General features: G+C 39.7%; 1 protein-coding gene across 2 annotated transcripts in view; it reads right to left on the bottom strand.

Annotated features, from left to right (window-relative positions):
* The window catches only part of SND1 (staphylococcal nuclease and tudor domain containing 1), a 422,576-nt gene that overhangs the window by 224,306 nt on the left and 177,243 nt on the right, over positions 1–21,027 (bottom strand). For both annotated transcript variants that reach the window (XM_047695928.1, XM_047695929.1), the window contains exon 12: positions 6,150–6,250. In XM_047695928.1, coding sequence (XP_047551884.1) covers positions 6,150–6,250 — 101 coding nt within the window. The remainder of the gene's footprint in view (positions 1–6,149; positions 6,251–21,027) is intronic.

Below are 21,027 nucleotides of genomic sequence, written 5' to 3'. Positions count from 1 at the left end.
TGGTTAAGCATCTGACTGAGTTCAAGCCCCAAGTTGAGCTCCACACCCAGCGTGGAGCCTACTTAAAAAACAACAAAAAAAGAAGTACAAAATGGAGAAAGAGACAGACATATACACATAGAGAAAACCACATAAAGGGAATTAATTTAACATTTCTCTGGGGATAAAACAACATAGAATTTCTGTTTCTGTAGGTCTTCTCACTCCATCATACTAGGTCTAACAGTAACTTAGAACTGCTATGGTGTGGGGGTGGAGGGTAAAATTTTGGGTTAAACTTACAAGCAAAGCTTAGAAGACAATTACACTGACAGAGGAGTAATGTAATAAATCTTGAAATAGAAGAAAAACCTTTTATTACTTTGAGAGCAAAAGAGAGTGTGCGCAGGGGTAGAGGGTGCAGAGGGAGAGGGAGAGAATCTCAAGCTGACTCCCAGCTGAGTGTGGAACCAGATGGTGGGGTAGGCGCAATCTCATGACCCTGAAATCATGACCTGGGCCGAAATCGAAAGTTGGACACTTAACCAACTGAGCCACTCAGGCGCTCTGGAAGAAAAACTTTTAAAAGGAAGGAGAAATCTGAAAAAGGTAGCATTCTAACTTTCTAATCTTTCAGAGGGAACTATTCGATAAAGTTAATCAGAAACAATAAACTGAACTTTGTAAAGTTCACTAATGGTAAAACTTAATATAACAAAATTGGGGGTTAAAGGAAGAAATAGTGAAAACATTCAAAAATATTCATCTTTCATATAAGGAAGCTAAAAGATATAATTCATAGTTAAACATTTTTAAATTAGTGTATTAATTTATAAAGCTATAAGGATAACTGTCCAAAAATTAAAAAGCAGACATGGCTGAGAAGTGAGCATCTATGTTTCCATGGGAGCATCTGTGGGAGGCAATGGTCCAGTTGGTGACATTGATAATGTCTCCGTACTTCCTCAGATGCTAAAAGAGCATCTTCAGGATACTGTAGGCAGCTCTAAGTAAGAACACTAGGTCCAGAAAATTGGGTTTCAAGAGGCCACTTTCTTCCTATGTTTAGCTTGGAAGTGAGATACTAGTATGTTTTAAAATTTAAAAACTTGAGAGACAGGAGGTTTGGCCTGATTGTGAAAGCCTTAAAGCTACAGAAAAACACTCAAGCCAGAAAAACTGAGGATCACAGGACACTTATTCCTACTGTAGCAGAGAAAAACCAAACGAGGATTCAAAAAGGATTATTCTAGAAGGACTAGACCTGACTTCAAGCTTCAGTCGCTTTTAGAAGACTTTAGGAAAGTCTTCTTCCTGCAAACTGGAACTAAAGAAAAAGAAAAAAGAAGCAGAAGTCTCATTTCTTGCAAGTGTGATTGTCTGGTTTAGATAAATATAATACAAGACAAGCTCTATCTATTAAGAATCCAGAGAGACACAAAGAAAGTTTAAAAGGATGGCTTTGAGGCTACTGGATGATTGTCATCAGAACGAAGAGGTAATGAAGATATCCCAAGTCCCAAAAGATCTTTGACAATACCTCTGGGAACAAGGCCCCATACTAGTATGGGCATCAAGGCAGAAAAGCAGTAGAGGGAAACATGGTTTCAAAAAGAATGTTAAGGGGGAAAAAATCACCCCCCCCCAATAGGACATTGTACAAAAACAGGCATTTTCTAATTGTTCCTATCCTATAGTTTCATCTCTATGCCATTTACTTCCCCAGAACAGGTCATGTCAATGGTCTCCTACCATGGTGAAATACTTCACATGAGAAACACTGGGAAAATATCTTAAGTGATACTGTATCTGCTGGATCTGTTAGAATTTTCTGAGGCTAGAGTGGCGCTAAGTGTGAATGTGAGTATGTGAGGTTTAACCCTCAAGTTGTATTTTTTAGGTGCCTCCTTATAAATGTGAGCAAATTTTCACACCTTTCTTTAAAAAGGTGACATGCAGAAAGAGTGAGCAACCAGTTAATACATTATAATATGGGTTTGCCAAATTGGAGCTCCAAGTAATTGGGAAGTCCAGCAGAAGAAAAGGTCACCCCAGAAAAATCTCACTCTTCAAGAAGGCTCTGACAATAAAGAAAGAACGAGATTTTAATCACTGAAGCTAATTACATAGAAGACTAAATCACAAGAAGAATTATTTAAGTGTCTTAAATACAATAAAAAGTAATTAACAGGAAGCGCCATCTTGACAGCTTCATGTCACAAACCAAGCCTAAAAGGCTCAGCTAATTCCCAGCCCGGGAGCCAGAGAATGAGAAACAACTCTAAGTTTGATCTTTTTATTTTTTATTTAAACTGTTTTGATTAATAGATAACAACTCTTGCCAACTCTAGAGTGAAGTTAATCAAGAAAAAAATTTTAATCTATTAGAAGAATGATGAACCTCGTTTTCATTGATTCTCTAGAGGGCAAGAGACAGGAACAGAAGACTGTCACACAAGAGGTGCCTCACAGAGATCCTGTGACTCAACTCCTTCCCCTATACACCAAAAAGAAAAACAGAAGGACTAGACTGAACCCTAACTGAGGACAGAGCCAATTCACACACTTTGACATGTGAAATACACCAAAAAAATCTGCTCTGAAATAACTGCAAGAGACTCCACCTCATCCGCCTCCCCGGCCTGGTTAGCCTGTGATCAGCAGCTCGAGAGAAGCTCTCGCGCAGCCAGAGGAGCCCAGCTGATCTCAACAACAGGAAAGCCTCTAGATGCTGTAACAGCCTGTATTTTGGTATACAAGCCTACAGAAGACGATAGGCATAATTTGGATCAGATGACTTCTTAATTCTACATTTCTACAAGCTTGAACACAGACGGCCTTTCACAGAGCTGATGCATTACTAAAGGAGCTCTCCGAAATGACCTTCCCTGAACTGACCTGTACATTCTAGGATTTCACCCGATGCTGGTCCGAGGGCCTGAGGGCCACCAGACCTGTGCACTTCTGTCCCAACCTGCTGAGCCATTTGTTTCTGTCCTCATAACTATTTATACTGGTTGTGCTTGTTATTTTGTACTCCATCAAATATTTTTATTAATAACTGAAATATAAGTACACACAAAAAAGTGTGTTTATGAAAATAGATGAATACTTCTAAAAGGTTTAATAAGATGAATGGCTTTAAAATGGCTGCGAAATAAATCAGGGGGATGTAAATCACAGACATCTAGGGTTTCATAATTAGTGTTTTTAAGTACTCATTCTAAAAAGGAAGTTACACAACTTATCAGGTTATCGAATGGTTGATCTACTTTGCCCCCATCAAAGATTTGGAAATATATGTACATTTTTATGTTTAAAATGAAATGAAAATATTTTAGATTAAAAAAAAAAATCCCTTCTCTAGATAATGTTTTTGAATAATTAACCATTTCACCCAGAAAGAAGGCTGTTAGTATATCTAAATTCTATTAGCTGAGTATTTCAATGTTATTTATTCATACAACTTTTTTATAATATTATTTGGAATGATTTGCAAAAGGACAGAATATTCAGAAGAATAAAAAAATCAAGGCAAAGGGAAAAGTAAAGAGAAGCTATGAGTAGCGTAAGAAGCATTAAAAGGTTCATCTTCTAGAAACAACCTGTCCTTGGCAAGGATGTCCCAATAAACAAGCAAAAAGGGAAAACTATCCAATACAATTTCTCCAGTACTGATTACATAATAATAAAATCAGGGATCAATAGAAACAACTGTCCCAGTATTCCCTGTTATGCTTCACAAAAGGATGCAATATAATAAACAAATAATTCAAAAACCTACTGAAACTCCAGCCATATGTTGAATACTGAGACTACAACAGGGAATATAAGTGACAAAAATCCCTATCTTTAGGGAGCTTACGGTCCAGTGAGAGTTTGTCTCAAAAGTATCCATAAATCTCGGTTATTTCTCCGGAAGGCAGCCTAGCAGTTGCTTCACACAGTTTAGTAGAAACAACTCTGTGAAGAAACTCACCACGCTTCCCAGGCACCTTGCTAGGCTGGTCTAATCAAGGGGACAATTTAGGTATCTGGAAGAATCGATATCCTGGTAAATACTTTGGTAAATCATACCAAAATAATATTTCTTATAATCCAGTTGTAACAACTGAGAGGTAGAGAGAGGTCAAGATTACCACCTCTGACATGAACCTCTGACATGAAGTACAGATTGTCTATGCTGTCAGTTAAGACCCATCAACTTGTGTTAACCAACCAAACTGAAAAAATGATTGATACCTTCTTACGAAGGCTTGAGAATCTGACCAAAACCTTGGCTGCAGAGAGAGCCACCTAACCTCTGCAGAAAGGATTGCTAGTCTGAAGGAGTAATCTCCATTAAAGCCAAGATCAACACAGTAGAAAACTCAAGGTTCCATGGCATGGAGCATGCCCACAAGACCCTACTATGGGATTTTTAAATGAGCTGTTTCAAACTGTCCTATAAAAAGAAAAATCTCTGTAACACACTCAGATTATGCAAATTTTAAGCAGTGTGAGTTTACTTAGTTACTTCAGTGGTAACTAAATGAAATAACCTACTCTGGTGGATTGTCAAACATGGGTGGAAACATCTTACAAAAATAAAGATGTGGATTTTTACAGTACTGACACTTGTTTTTTACTAGTGTATTAGATAGCAGGAGCAGGTATTTACTGACAGGACTCCTTGTTTGTGACAGTTAAAAATTTTTTTTTTTAAGATTTTATTTATTTATTTGACAGAGAGAGATCACAAGTAGACAGAGAGGCAGGCAGAGAGAGAGAGAGAGAGGGAAGCAGGCTCCCCACTGAGCAGAGAGCCCGATGCGGGCCTCGATCCCAGGACCCTGAGATCATGACCTGAGCCGAAGGCAGCGGCTTAACCCACTGAGCCACCCAGGCGCCCGACAGTTAAAATTTTAATATATAGGAACACTAACTTACCAGCTCTCCGTAATAGAGTAGCATGCATCTAGCTCCTGAGAAGTAGTGCAAAGTGGGAATAATCATTCGTGCAACTTATACAGACAGAAAAATGACCAAAATATGTCCTAGTCCCTCCCATGTCAAAAATATTAACTGATTTGTCAAGATTCTGCTTCTAATAAAGCGTGTCACTTGTGATGGTGTTAGGGTAGTGACAACAAAAGCCTGTATTGAGTTCCTCTCCACGAAGTCTGCCTGTTGTGTGAGCAGTAAGGTTTATATAAATACAGGAGTGCTAACAGTGACCAAAAATAGTTATTGCCGAAGTGTGACAATGCGAATGAACAGGAAAGGTTCTTCTTTGGCACGAGAGCTTCTGGAAGGTAAATTAGCTGCTAGAGCCTCTCTTTCCTTTCAGAGGCACACAGCAGCTTAGAGGGGTTTCTCCTAATGGGCTCCATTGTACTTTCAGTAAGACAATCCCTGTTTTGATGGGAAACCTATTCTTTTCTTCCCCTCCACTATGCCCCCTTAAAAGAGAAGAAAAATACCAGTTTGGTAACAAACAGCATTTAAGATTGGTAACTAGAAATGGAAACAATGATCATGCTGTTATATTTTACACAGAGTAAGAACTGCTACTGGGGACTGACTGACTGTTTTAATATTCATTGTGGAAGCATGGCCCAGCGGGCTGCAGGCTTCCTCCTTCTCCTGTCAGATACCTCCCTTGAAAGACTGCTCATCAACCAAGTTCCCAAGGGACTCTGGAATAGAACAGGATATAGCCAGTATAAAAGAGAAAGGCCCCATCATCTATTGACAACATACATCCATACACAGAAAATACCCAACGAACCCTTCTCCCCCTACCCCCACCTTTTTTCGTGTGTGTGTGTGTGTGTGTGTGTGTGTGTGTCTATAATTCAACGTCCTAAATTAATGTGCAGATAATTCTTCCACCTAATGTTGGATAGCACCTAGGGCCTGACAATAAATGGCATTATTAATAGTAATAATGTATGCTACATAGTGCCAAGCACACAGAGCCCAATAAATCTTAAACAATAATGAGAGAATATGATTAGCTAATGAATGATTATAAAATGCTTTGCAAATATAAAGTGCTACACAGACATAATAATTAAGAAGAACTGTGTTAAGAGCAACAGAAAGCAAATCAGGGAGAAAAGAAGGGAGAGACGTGACTGAGGACAACTTGCAGCTCTGGCTGAGTCCCTGCCGGCCAGAACACTCACATTCCTCCAATGGTGACAGTGGCACATGTCCGCTCTGAAAAGGCAGGCACCGTCTCCGTGGCTGGGCTGGCCGGTCTAATGTAGTCCACAGTCACATTGACCTGAAAATAAAGAATCATGGGAGTTAAGGTTGAGAGTCCACAACACAGCTCACTAGCAGCTACATGTGCCTGCCCAGTTGTGAAAGATCACCTCACCCAGTTGGATTTTCTGAGCCGAACATTTTAAAAAATGAAAGCCGAAAGACAGCTGCACCCCAGACTGGGAAAAAATATCTGCTAACGTCTTATCTGACAGAGGACTGTTCACCAAAATATGCAAAGAAGACTTAAAATTCAACAGTAAGAAAATGGACAACTGATTTAAAAATGGGCTGAAGACCTGGACATCTCACCAAAGAAGGCCTTCAGAGGGCGACGATGTTCTCCATTGTGTATCACTGGGGAAAGAGAAATTACAAAACTACCGCGCTACAACTATGCTGGGGTGGTCCACGTCTAAACGTGGACAACAAACGCTGGCGTGGGTGTGTGGCAGCAAGGACTCTCATTCATTGTTAGTGTGAATGCAAAACAGCGCAGCTACTTTCAAAGCCAGTTTCGTGGTTTCTTATAAAACTGAACATATTTTACCATACGTGCCTCGGTATTTATCCAAATGAGCGAAACTTATGTCTATACAAAAACCTGGATAAGCATGTTTACAGAATCTTTACTCATAACTGCTGAAATTTGGAAGCAACTAAGTTGTCCTTCAGCAGATGAACATACAAACACACTGTGGTACATCCAGACAATGGAGTATTGTTCAGCACCAGAAAGAAATGAGGGGGCGCCTAGGTGGCTCAGTCGTTAGGCGTCTGCAATCGCCTCAGGTCATGATCCTAGGGTTCAGGGATCGAGCCCTGAATCAGGCTCCCTGCTCAGTGGGAAGTCTGCTTCTCCCTCTCCCACTCCTCCTGCTTGTGTTCCCTCTCTTGCTGTCATATAAATAAATAAACTCTTTTTAAAAAAATTTAAAAAATTAAAAAAAAAAAAAAACAAGAAGAAATGAGCTCTCATGCCATAAAAAGACATAGAGGAACCTTAAACGCCTATTGCTAAGAGAAAGAAGCCAACCTGAAAAAAAAGGGACATATTGTATGGTTCCAATTATGTGACATTCTGGTAGAGGCAAAATTATAAAGAATGAGATCAGCAGTTGCTGGGGGTCAGGGGAAAGAGAGATGGATGAACAGCAAAAGCACACAGGGGATTTTTAGGGCAGTGAAACTATTCTGTTATCAGACAGTAATGATGGACACATGCCATTATACATTTCTCAAAACTCAGAGAACACAGAACACTGAGAGTGAACCCATTTAACTATGGACTTTAAGTGGTGATCTATCAACGTAGGTTCATCAATTATAACCAATGTACCACCCTGGTAGGGGCTGGTGACAGTGGGGGAGGCTGTCTTGTAAGGAACGAGGGCATAAATGGGAATTCTCCACTTTCTGTTCGATTTTACTATGAACCTAAAACTGCTCTAAAAATTTAAAAGACTGATACCAAAAGAGAAAGACAAATGGCCGAACATTTAAGGTCCCATGATTATTACACTTGACAGAAAAGAGGTTGGCAATATTCCTGCAGGACTCCTAGATAACATTATGTAGAGCAGTTCTTTAACCTTTTCAGACTCCTTTGAAGATCTGTTTTTTAAAAATATGAAATGCCTCTACAGAAAAACTGCATGTTATTTCAGTCTACCATAACTTTTCCAGAACCAAGTTAAGAAACATCAAGGAAAACAAACAAGATGACAGTCACAAGGATGCTCGGGACTGGTATCACAGTACATAAATAAGACGACACAGCTAACCACATCCAGTGCCAGTACAGTTGAAGGTAGGAAGTTTGGAGAAAAATAACAACTACTGAATGGGCCAGAAAACTTTAAATTTCAAATGAAGAAAGGATAGGTGTACAAATAGGTTAGGAAGCTAGGAACCTAAAGAGAAAGTTGTCGAATCCTAATATGCAATATAAGGAGACGGGCATACTGAACAATGAGCTTTCTTTATGAAAACATTTAAGAAGGAACAAGTATATAGTATCCATTAATAAACATGCAGTGTCTGTTTTACAGAATTAAGGTATATGGCTGGTTTTGGCCATGGCCAAGGCTTACATATCTGCATGGAAGAAAATACACTAGATCAAGCATCCTGAAGCCATCCTCATAGTCAAAGTCTAGAATCTCGTTTTCTAAACATGTCTTTAGTTCCCACTGATCAGCTTAAAGACAGAATATTGAATAGACATCAAGTTCAGCCACAGTGCTGGTGAGCACGATTAAAATCCTTTCAAACTGTCTGTTCCTCAAAAACTCATTTTAAAAATGAATACAGAAATTTTGAAAAGGACAGCTGCCTCAAAATTCGGACTGTCAGATCGCTCATTTGAACACTCCATCTAATCACGGTTTAAAAGCAACAGGGAGTCGTATCACAGAAAAAGCCAGTTAAGGACTGAAGGTAAGGTAAATTATGAGAGAAGTACTGACAGAACACAAGACAGACCAGAAGAAAATATACAGAAGACGCTTAAAGTCAAATATATACAATGAAATTGTTGCTAGGTCTCATCGACTTGTCTAAAGCTAAGGAGATGGGTACCTTTGAGGAATATGATCAGACTAGGAGCAGGGATGAGATTTAACAACTAGGCCCTCCTTCAGTAAGGTTTTAATCGTTTCCCTGTATGCAGCCAAAGACAGAGCAAGGAAATAGAGGGGCTACAAACAGAAGCACAGCTGACTCAAATTCCTAGGAGAGGAAAAGCCTGTCCCCAACTCACCTGCAGTGACACATCCTGGAACTCTGTACCCTGGCAAGGCCCTACAACTAACTTATAGAAGCAGGAAGAGAGCCAGGAGAGCACATGGAAAACTGTTTAAGTTATGGCAAAATCACACCGGAAACTGGCACTGTACAGGAGCTAAACCTCAAGGGTGCCCACACCATGGAATGTAAAGGAATTTAGGGCTAAGTTTAAAAAGGGCATAGCCACAAAATATGGTGGACTGGGGGCATTTGGTGTGAAGCCAAAAATTATGTGGAACTGAGGAAAGAGGTCCACATATCTGTGCTCTCACCTTATCCAGCTCAAACCCACAGTTCTATTCCAATGGAAACATTCTTCCTTGCTTAAAAATAAACTATGAATCTCAAGGTTACCTTGCACCTGTTAATACCAAGCCTCTACCTCAGCAGACAGGAGAGTAGGATAGTAGCTCTTCAGTGCAAATACACTGCACAGAGTAACATTAGCTCTTACACAGAGAGCATTAGTTCATCCAGAAGGCCAAGTGAGTAATGGTGGCGATGATGATGGTGGTAGGTGGGTAACGATAATTAACAAAAATGAATACATGACCATCCTCCAGTTCAGAAGGCCAAGACACCCTATTCCAAAACTGATTTTCAAGAAAATAAGTGGAAAGACCAAACAAACAAAACTTCAATTTTCACTAACCTAAAGAATCAGTTACATTCATCTCCCAGTTAATTTCTTCCTTTATCTAGGAAAATAACTGAAAGTAAGAGATTTAAAAAGAGCTCTCTGAGGAGGGAACATTATTAAAGTAAACCTCAAATACAAATGAGGCCCTGGGAATAGCCCAAAGCCAAGACACACACCTGCAGGCAGCCATGACAAACCAAGAATTAAAGTCATTGTATAATCAGCATTTATGTCCCTCTCCTGTGGATTCTGAGAACTGTTTCTCTACCTTGCAGCCATCTCTAGATACTCATCACTGACTTGTCAATCACTTAAAAAAGAGCCACAATTTAAACAGTTTCAATTAAAACTGTAAATCTTAGCAAGGTCTTTGAATAACTGATAACTAGTTTTGTGCTTATGGGTTGCGTACATACGGAATGGCAGGAATTAAAAAGTAGCAGTTGATGAAGATAGGTTCCTCATTTATCAAGCAAAGATACTCCTGGAAATGTTTAGTATACAAGTATTTTATGTGTATATAACACAAAGACAGGGCCTGATCTCTGATCTCTCTTTACAGCAATGACCCCAAGGAGCCCTGGACTGTTGCTTGGTTCCACTTGTCATTCTCTCACAGAAGAGTCACAGCCCATCTTTGGGTCTCACTTTTTCACCTGGAAAATTTAGAGCACTAGACTAGAATTTTACAGTATCACTAAACTCTCGAATTCCAAGACAGCCATATATGGCATAATATATGGAATTTTCTTAAGCCTCTGTAATTTCTACCTTACATTTACAATATACTGGAATACACAGATTGTAAGCTCCAGGAAAAGGCAGGTCATGCCTTTTACTAACACTGTCATCACAGGGCCTGTACAGGAGTAGCTGGGTATACTGTAAATACCTGTTGCATGTAACCAGGAGCCCTTTCAGACATAAAATCCTAAAGGACATCTTTGAAATGAGAAGGATCAATTTTGAGAAATACTTTGTCAAGCTGTTGACCTTTCTGCTCTTTTATATGACAAAAATGTATTTATTTAAAAGAGAGGGGAGAGGAGTATTTTGAAATCATGATAAAATTTTAATCACAGCCATTCCTGTAATAGGTTGAACAAGCCAAAATACATGTAATTTCCTGTATTATTTGTTTCTCAAACACATTTTCAGAGAAAAAAAAAGGGTAGAGGGCAATCTAATTTGATCCATCTTTGGTCCATTAGATTGTAGAGTATTCCTTTCAAGGACCTTGCAGAGAAATGAAGATGAAAACTTAAGACCAAATTTATATCAAATCTCTTACAAAGCATGGAAGCAATTTAGTTCAACAGAATAGCTTTAGGCCACACCTAAAGAATTGTGAGCTTCTATGGATGGATATTCTTCATCCAACTGATCTCTCAAAAAGCAAAACTACCAAAGAACTTCATAGACTTTATGGTAGTGATGATAATGAAATGACAAAATGACAAAATCTGAGCCGTGTATAAAGGACAAGGAAGGGAGGAAAAAACAACTGCATATCCACAATATTTCCAGGTCACAGCCTGAGTTTAGTATTAATATAACTAGGGCTGTTATGTAAGGCTATTTTGCATAAGCATCATATAATCCCACCCACTATTCCACATGGCCAATCATAAATTCACTAGGAGCTGTAATAAATACCCTGCCTCTGGAAATCAGCTTTTAAATGATCCATCACTCTCATGACAGAATTTCCAGGTAGTTATGAAAAGCTTCTGTGTACCCCAGAAAAGACAACATCGCCGTCTGGGCAACCCAGAAGACAAAAGTAAGTAGAACAAACTATTTTATGCAGCTTAAATAAGAGCATGGACTCGAGCCCACCAGGCTGCAAGGTTTAGTTCCCAGCAATTCTACATAAGAGCTGTGTGAGCTTCGATAAGTTACCTAACTCCTCTGTGCTTCAGTTTAACATGGGTAACTCTGCCCATCTCACAGTTATAGGAAGAAATGCATTAATATACACAAGGCATTTAGAACAGAGCCAGACTCAGAGTAAGCTCTATGTGCCAGTTATATTTAGATAAACATGCACTGATTTTCTTAGAGAGCAGGGCACAAAGTTAGTACTAAATAAGTGTATGTGAGATAAATAAGTACATGAATACATACATATATGCAAAAATAAGATGCATGTTGACTTAAATCATTAGACTACTGAAATCATTAGGTAGAAAGACTCAATTAAATACACTTTTCTCCTTAAGGAGCCACAGCAAACAAGAATATGTACTTCATACATATTCATCCCAACTTAGAGATAAGTGGGGCTTATTTTAAAGAATGATACACTATTTAGTATTTATTTATACTTTTTCTAGATTAATTTCGTATGTACTAGTTATTCAAGATTTTATTTACCAAAGATAATTAAAGCAGAGTGTGGGAATAATCTCAATTAATAGGTTAACTAAAGATACTTCAAGAGGATACTCCTTGCCTTACTAAATCAGGAAGACAATGAACAAAGAGACCAAGTCTCCACTTACCTGGACAAAACAGGACCTTCCAGAATACTCCTCAATATTTATGTATGCTTAATCTTTCTTCTCTGCTAAAAAGCACCTTACATATTAATTTAAAAATATATACATCGCATATTTTTACATTTTCAAACAAATCTTAATTACCCATTCACCTAGATACAGGATGAGCTTCAAAACAACTGCTGAGGAGGGGCCGCTTGGTCCTGCTTCTGGGCATGTGCTAAGCTTACCTCCCAGCCAAGCCAGCTACTCAGATACAAGCCTCGTGGAGCCACTCAGCCCCCACAAGAGAACATCACACGTATCTCCCCCTAGACAGCATGGGGTCACAGGAAGACCATGAGTTACAAATGAGAGCAACATATGACATTCATATTTTCTGGTAGCAACATTGAAAAGGGAAAAACAGATGAAATTATTTTTAGTCTTTCCTATTTAACTAAAAATGCCAACAAATAACCAACATGAGAAAGATACTGAGATTATTTTTCCTTTGATAGAAAGTCGCTGAAATTGGTGGGCATGCTGTGGGTCTAGCACGTCTCCATCCGGACCGCGCACCTTTTAAGTGCTTGGGAGCCACCTGCTGCTCTCGTCACCACCTGGGACTGCGTACACCCAGACTCTACCTTCCGGCACAAGAGTCTTAGCGTCATCCTCTCTTATAGGAGCCTACCTATTGTGATTCTAACTTTCTCCATTTCTTCCTGGGAGCTTCTGCTATCTTCTCTTAAGAATTCCCTGTAAACACTCTGAAACCAAATAGGAACAAACATCTTATGAAAAACCAGGTATGGGGGCGCCTGGGTGGCTCAGTGGGTTAAGCCGCTGCCTTCGGCTCAGGTCATGATCTCAGGGTCCTGGGATCGAGTCCCGCAACGGGCTCTCTGCTCAGCAGGGAGCCTGCTTCCCTCTCTCTCTCTCTCTCTGCCTGCCTCTCCGTCTGCTTGTGGTCTGTCTCTGTCAAATAAATAAATAAAATCTATAAAAAAAAAAAAAACCAGGTATGAAAAATAAAAAAGTTTATCCTTCATTATCTTAAAAAAAAAAAATGGGGGTGCCTGGGTGGCTCAGTGAGTTAAGCCTCTGCCTTTAGCTCAGGTCATGATCTCAGAGTCCTGGGATCAAGCCCTGCATCAGGCTCTCTGCTCAGCGGGGAGCCTGCTTCCCCCTCTCTCTCTGCCTGCCTCTCTACCTACTTGTGATCTCTCTCTCTCTCTCTCTCTCTGTCAAATAAATAAATAAAATCTTTAAAAAAAAAATGTTACTGGACTTGACCAGAAAGCTTTGGAATTTTCAGTTCCTAAAAACAATTTTGGATGTGAGACTAAATTTGTACAAAGGAAAAAAAAAAATCCTTTAATTTATGACTATCACTGTAAAATATACTCTGTTCTGTATTTGATGAAGATACTTTTCAATCACTTCTACCATTCCAATGGCCAAGTTTTATTTATTCTTGATTTGCTGACATAATTCTAGAATTCTTTACCTTAGGAGTTAGAATTTATTCTACTGGATGGATGGTGACTAGAAACTCAGGTTAAGGAAATACATACTTTCGTAGTGGTGATGAATACTTCTGCTGAGTATTGATTGTTATTATTAGAAAGAAATTGAGCAATTGGTGGATGTGAATTATTTATTTTTATAACCACAATCAAAAAGCTGAAATTTATGTTTCATTAGGATATCACGGAGCTCAGATCTGTCTTAAAACAATTTTTACAGAAGGCCAAACCGGGGAACCTAAGCAATTTTACAGATAATGGACAAAAAATTATACACCTACACTGCAAAGATAAGGAAACAAACGAATCCTCCCTTCTTATTTCTCCAATCAAGCCTTGCTGTACTGTGTAAACCCCCCCCCCAACTTTGAAATCACTGTAATTAGGTGCTAAGGCTGGTTGTTTATTCACATATATTTATGTTGCTCTCACCCATCTATAACCACCCTTCCCAACTCCCCCAGAGTCAGAACTATTCTGAGCATATTCTAGTTCCATCAATGGAATGTTAACCCATAGTGCTTACAAACCTCTATAAGCACAAAGGCAAGGAGCATTTTTATTTGATGTATTTCTGACAAAATGAACTCCTTACCCCCCACCACCTTGCTGGATGGGCAGATGCTTTTATCTGTTTTGAGAGGAAAGGTAGAAATCCAGCTTAACACAGGGCCTGTGGAGATGCTGACAGTCTCTACTAACATTAAGCATTCGTTTAAGTGGACATCACTGCTTCCTGATAAACATTCAGTTTGGTAAATATTTAATTAAAAGCATACACAGGCATGAGATACACAAATACATGTGAAACCTTTTATATAAGGACCCATTAGAGACTGGCAAAGATTGCTAGAAGTAGTGACTTGACAACCGTAACATTAAAATGGTCTCAAAATATTCCTTAGTTTATGTATGAGGTAAATAATGGCACATATACAGTTTCGAAAACACAGCTCTGACAACTGAAAATATTTCAAGTAAATTTGATAAGGATCACAGAAAAACAGAGACCACTATATGAAAATAACCGCATAGCTGCATTTTCATTAATCCTCTAGAATCTTCAGTCCTTACTGAAGAGTATATAAAAAGTATAATCTCTGTTTGCATGAATGCTCCATCATCTTATTCATTACCATATCATGGTGTGACTCATCCCAATACCTAATTATAATAGTGAGGCCCCACAAGTAATAGTGGAAACTGCCCCTTGTGTCTCCCATATGGTCCTTCTTACTCCTCATCAGAGCTGCCATCTCCCACTGCTTTCCTCCAGAGGATGGAAGTTGCGCGAGGGTCTTTTTTTCTCCCTTGTACAAGTGTCAGTCACAGGCATCTGTGTCCAAAATTTCCAAGGTCAGCAGCAGTCAGGGGAAATTAAATCATTTCATCCAGAACTCTCCCTGGAGGAGTTCCAGCCACACAAGCAGCACAAATACACAGAGATCCTTATGTCTTTGTGTAGAATACACACAATGTCACTCAGTCTTTAAAACAACAGCAGTCATAAAACGGAGAGGCTCCGGGATATGAGGAAAGAGGATTTGCTTAATGGCATCTGAGAAGAAGAATTACTGGGGGAAAGGGGGATATTATTAAGACATGGATAAAAACAAAAATTATATTTTCTCTGCAAATATATGCCAGTCTATGAAGAAAATGTCTCCTCTCACCAAAAGGCCAAATAGGGGAACTTAAGCAATAAAGTGGGGGCTAATGTATTCACCTTGTCAAGAGTTCCAATAAATCCTTATTGCTCTGGGGGCCAGGTGTTGCTTGGGTGAGCAAAGCCAGTAGAGAAAAGCCATCCTGCATTCACTACAGTTCAAAGCACACCCATTTCTCCAGCATGCCCATGAGCTGGCATTTAGAAGTCACTCAGACAAAGGGAATATATATTCAGGTAAATTAACTAAAGGGGTGAACTGGATTAAAAGAAGTGTATCATCATGATCTTTAAGGAGAATTAGGAAGAAACATATAGTAGTTCTTAAGGAATGTCTGCCAATGGCACAAAGAAAAATAGCCAAAGGATATAGCTCTTCTGTACTTATATAAATTATTCTTGGTTTTGATGCAAAGAAAAGACTGCAAGATAAACAGATGTTAACATCATAGGTCTTTCTTCCTTTAGATAGATCACCCTCTCCCTGTATTTCACAGAGAAGACAGAGGCCTACTAAATGAAACAAAGTTCCTTGATCAAAGGCACAGCGTGCACACAGCAGTAACACCTAAGGTCAATGCCTGAAACTACACACAGAGCCTGATCAAAGACCATCCTACACTGCATCTGTGTGTCCACCTCCAAATCCAGGTCTTTTGACTTGTATGCAGCCACTGTTTAAAAAATCAAAACAAACCCCCCCCCCCCCCCCAAAACAAAAAGCAAAACAACAAAAAACAGTTTATATGCATACAGTCAACTCCCCACCCCACAAATACATATTTGGAAACCAGGTGAACATAGAAATGGATGATAAGCCCAGGTCAAAGGCATTACTTGCATACCTAATGGCCTAAATTCATGCAACTGAGCTCTAGACAGCTATATGGAGAAGTCTTCTCCAAGACTCCTGGTCCCCAGTCTCCACTGCTAACCCTTCAGACACAGGAAGCAGAAAAATTGCTTAGATTCTTCAAAAAAAATAAAAAATAAAAAACAGAACTACCATAAGAACCAGCAATTCTACTTCGGGGTATCTTCAATGGAAGGAGCACCTGGGTGGTGCAGTCAGTTAAGGGTCTGACTCTTGGTTTGGACTCAGGTGGTGATCTCGGGGTCGTGGGATGGCTCCCCACTCAGCATGAGGTCTGCTTAAGTTTCTCTTCCTGCCTCTTCCTCTGCCCCTCCCACCCCGCTCCGTACACACACTCTTCTTCTCTCTCTCTGTAAAAAATAAATAAATCATTAAAAAAAAAAAAAGGACAGAAAGCAGGGCCTCAGAAATATTTGTATCCCATGTTCACAGCAGCATTACTCACAATAACCAAAAAGTGGAAGCAACCAAAATGTTCACTAATGGATAAATGGATAAACAAAAAGTGGTGTATGTCGTACATACATGCAATAGGATACCATGGCCTTAAAAAGGAAGGACACTGACACATGCTATTAGTTGGACGAACCTCAAGGACATTATACTAAGTGAAATAAGCCAGTCACAAAAAGAAATACTGCATGAGTCCATTTACATAGGGTTAAGTGAAATAAGCCAGTCACAAAAAGAAATACTGCATGAGTCCATTTACATAGGGTATCTAGAGTAGTCAAACTCAAATAAAGCAGAATGGAGGCTGCTAGGCGGCTAGAGCGAGGAGGGAATGGGGAAATGCTGTTAAATGGGTGAACCGCTTCAGTTGTGCAAGATGGAAGAGTTCTGGAGTTTAGTAGTGCTGAGTTATGCAATCACTTGTTACACTTAAAAATGGTTGTGATCATACATTTTTGTGATGGGCATTTTACCACAATTAAATACATGTTTTTTGTTTGGTTTTTTGCTTAGGATTTTCTACCCACGCACATTCCATTAGGCAGTAACCTAGCAGCAGCAGCCAGGTAAAGGTCAGACAACTCTTATCTCATACCTAGCCAACTCCAGAATCTCAAGAGGATACTCCCATCACATTCCCAGAAAACAGATGTTTACCCAAAGGCAATAATAATGAGAAGTTATGTCCAATAACCCACTGAAATAAAGAAGCAGTCTCGGGCGGTCGTGGAGGACAAATTATTCCACCCTTCTCAGGATATGAAATACCTTTATGTATTTTTCTGCTTTCTAAACAGAAGAGTGAATTCAAGCTACATGTCTAGGTACCACAAGTCTAACTAAATGTTGCCTGCTTCACCATTTCTCAGCAGCAGTCATAGAGTAAGACAGAGTAATCTACAGCTCATTGACTTCCTATAAAATTGTCGAACAATTTTGGATGTGTTGGCTGTGGTTGGACACATTTCCTCCAGGAGAAATAGACCTCTCTTAGAGATATGAAAGTGTAGATCTAGATTTTGGGGGAAATTTCATTGCGTCCCACCATAATTTTTCCATCCCCCATCTGATTCTCCAGTTGAATCTAATCCCTACTGCCCGTGCTTTTATCTAATGAGCCTTCAACTTTCATGTGCTTCTCTAAGCGCTATTTTCCCACTGTTGGCAGAAATTGGTACAATATCTTTGGAGGTCAAATTGACAACTGTACCAACACTTAATATGTAGATGTCCTTTGACCCAGCAATTTCACTTTAAGGAATTTAGTCTATAGAAACAAAGATGTATGTGCAAGGACTCTGTCGTTTGCATTCATGGTAGTTTAGCACAAAAGCATAATTACAAGTTGTGATCTATCTCTCATAGCAGCCCACGAGTTCCAAGTTGGTAGTGGCCAAGGCTCTTTTTTTCCACCAGTGTATTACCAGCACTTCTCAGTAAACATCGCATGGTTGTTGAAAACAAGGGAGATCTATGCACTCTGTTTTGGAAACATGGCCAAATAAAAAAGCAAATGTGTAATGGTACATATAATACAACCCTATTTGGGGAAATTCAGGACACAGAAAGATAATCCAGAGGAACATACCTAACGAATTGTAGGAATATATGTACAATTATAGGGTACATTCAGTTCTTTTTACGCCATGAATTTCCAAGATTAAAATTTGTAAGTTACATTTCGAAGAGGAAATATAAGATTAAAGTTAAGGAAAAAAATGGCTAGTTGCAATAAAAATATAAAAAAGAGAACATGTACCTTTATTCAGAGCAACAACAACAAACTAGCCTGCTCAAACCAGACACTTTCATGCTGAATACATATTTACATCACACTAGTTCCCAGGCTGTGGCCAGTGTCACCATTTGGTAGTGTCTGCCAACCAATAAGAATTATGCAGGGCAGGCTAAACACTGTTAGAAGGACACAATCATGAGGGCTTCCGGGTACCCAGTGGTGTACTGTTTCCATGGCAGGTGGGCATCGCTATCTGCAAATGAACTGCCAATCTCACTGTGAGCTGATAATGATGCTGCTGCCACCACCTGCCTGCCATATGTTTTCTCTACCTGTCATGTAACAAGGAACTGCATTTTGGCGTGCTGGTCACTGACAAGTCCAACACTACTGGTCTATGTTTGTTATATCTAGCTGCAGCGCTTCAGGTAGCTGAGGAACAGTGGATGAAAGATACAAAATATTACTCTACTGACCATTCACTAAGCCCCAGTATTTTGCAGCAAGCTAACCTGCTGTTCTTTCTTTATTCTAAGGCCAACAGTTAATAATGTCTGAAGGGCTGTGCCCCATCCCCAATTCATGCCCTGATCCTGTATCCCACTGGTAGAGCGGACAAGGAGGACAGATTTCCCACTGCAACAAACTGACTTCATTCTGTCTCCCTAAATCATCACAGAATAGTCAATAAAACCTGATGTCAACCCATGGGGTTTCCTTTATTAGTATAATGTACTGTCCAGATCAGCGAAGGCTGTGACATGAGCCAAGAACTGGTGGTAATGGACCACTGTCTCATAGCAGCAAATAATCTGAAGATAATCAAATACGGTAAAATATGTTTGGTGTGCCAATAAACTGCCACCAGTCACTGCCCTACTACACCTCTAACTCATACATTCCAGTCTGTATCTAACAGAGAATCTCAAAATACAAGGCTTGCTAGCTATACCTAGGCAACAATCTAGTAACTAGTTTCCAAAAAGGAGAGCCAGAGATTTTCAAAAACCAAGTTTAGGTAACACATAGTGAACATACAAATGGAATCAATCACACGTTAACCAAGTGTCTTGCATTCCCATTAAAAATGGGAACTTAAAGGTGATTATCCAACAGCACTTTCATGAATTATCAAGTCACTGTGCAAGTATGTATTTCCCTTAATGAGGGGACTCCTCATACATTTCAAGGACTGCCCCTACTATCCATTACTTAACTCACTGGGTAAAATGTCAACCAGCAATAGCATCAAGAAACAAATACCAAGTGCTTCTCGTCATTCATTCAGCAGCCATTCCACCAACAGAGAGATGTACCCTTTCATCTCTGAGATAAAATTTACATAAAATTCACCACTGTAACCATTTGATTTTATTTTTAAGATTTTATTTATTTATTTGACAGAGGGAGATCACAAGTAGGCAGAGAGGCAGGCAGAGAGGGGAAAGCAGGCTCCCCACTGAGCAGAGAGCCCAGATGTGGGGCTCGATCCCAGGACCCTGAGATCATGACCTGAGCCAAAGGCAGAGGCTTAACCCACTGAGCCACCCATGCGCCCCCAGTGTAACCATTTTAAAGTATACGAGTTCAGTGGGTTTTAGTATATTCACAACTCTGTAAACCATCACCATTATCTAATTCCAGAACACTTTCATCACCCAAAAAGAAATCCTCTATACATTAAGTAGTCACTCCTCATTCCCTCCTTCCCCTAGCTCCTGGGAAACGTTAATCTACTATCTCCTTGTGTCTGCCTATTCTGGACATTTCACATAAATGGAAACATAGAGGAAGTGGTTCCTTTTGCATGTTCTCTCACATGGTATAATGCTTTTAATGTCCGTCCAGGTTGTTCCACAGATCAGTACTTGATGTCCTTTTATGGCAGAGTATGTGTACTTACGTGTGTATACCATATTTCATCTATGAAGATATACTTTTTTTTTTAAAGATTTTTATTTATTTGACAGAGCGAGAGAGAGAGAGAGAGAGAGAGAGAGATCACAAGCAGGCAGAGAGGCAGGCAGAGGGGAAGGGGAAAGCAGGCTCCCTGCTGAGCAGAGAACCTGATGTGGGGCTTGATCCCAGGACCCTGAGATCATGACCGAGCCAAAGACAGAGGCTTAACCCACTGAGCCATCCCAGGCGCCCCTGAAGATACACTTTTGAAACTACAGCCATAATAAGAGAAAGTGCATAAGATCTTTTTCTAGTAACAATAATCTTGCTTTTTGTAATACCATGAAGTGCCTTGAGAATCAGCTGAGAGAGCCAATGATGGCATATGCAGAAGATTTATCATTAATAAACACAAGGAAGCCCTCTGAATCAAATCATATAAGATAACGATTTTAATCCCCTCATCAATCCAGTTCAGAGAACCTAAGCCAAATCCACCTTTTTTTTTCTTTTTTTTTTTTTTAAAGATTTTATGTATTTATTTGACAGAGAGATCACAAGCAGGCAGAGAGGCAGGCAGAGAGAGAGGAGGAAGCAGGCTCCCCGCTGAGCAGAGAGCCCGATGCGGGGCTCGATCCCAGGACCCTGAGATCATGACCTGGGCCGAAGGCAGCGGTTTAACCCACTGAGCCACCCAGGCGCCCCCAAATCCATCTTTTTAAAAAAA

This window comes from Lutra lutra, chromosome 11 (genome assembly GCF_902655055.1).
Source record: "Lutra lutra chromosome 11, mLutLut1.2, whole genome shotgun sequence".
Taxonomy (NCBI): Eukaryota; Metazoa; Chordata; class Mammalia; order Carnivora; family Mustelidae; genus Lutra; species Lutra lutra.
The sequence above is the reverse complement of the archived record's forward strand: the minus strand, read 5'-3'. Positions and strand labels throughout refer to the sequence as shown.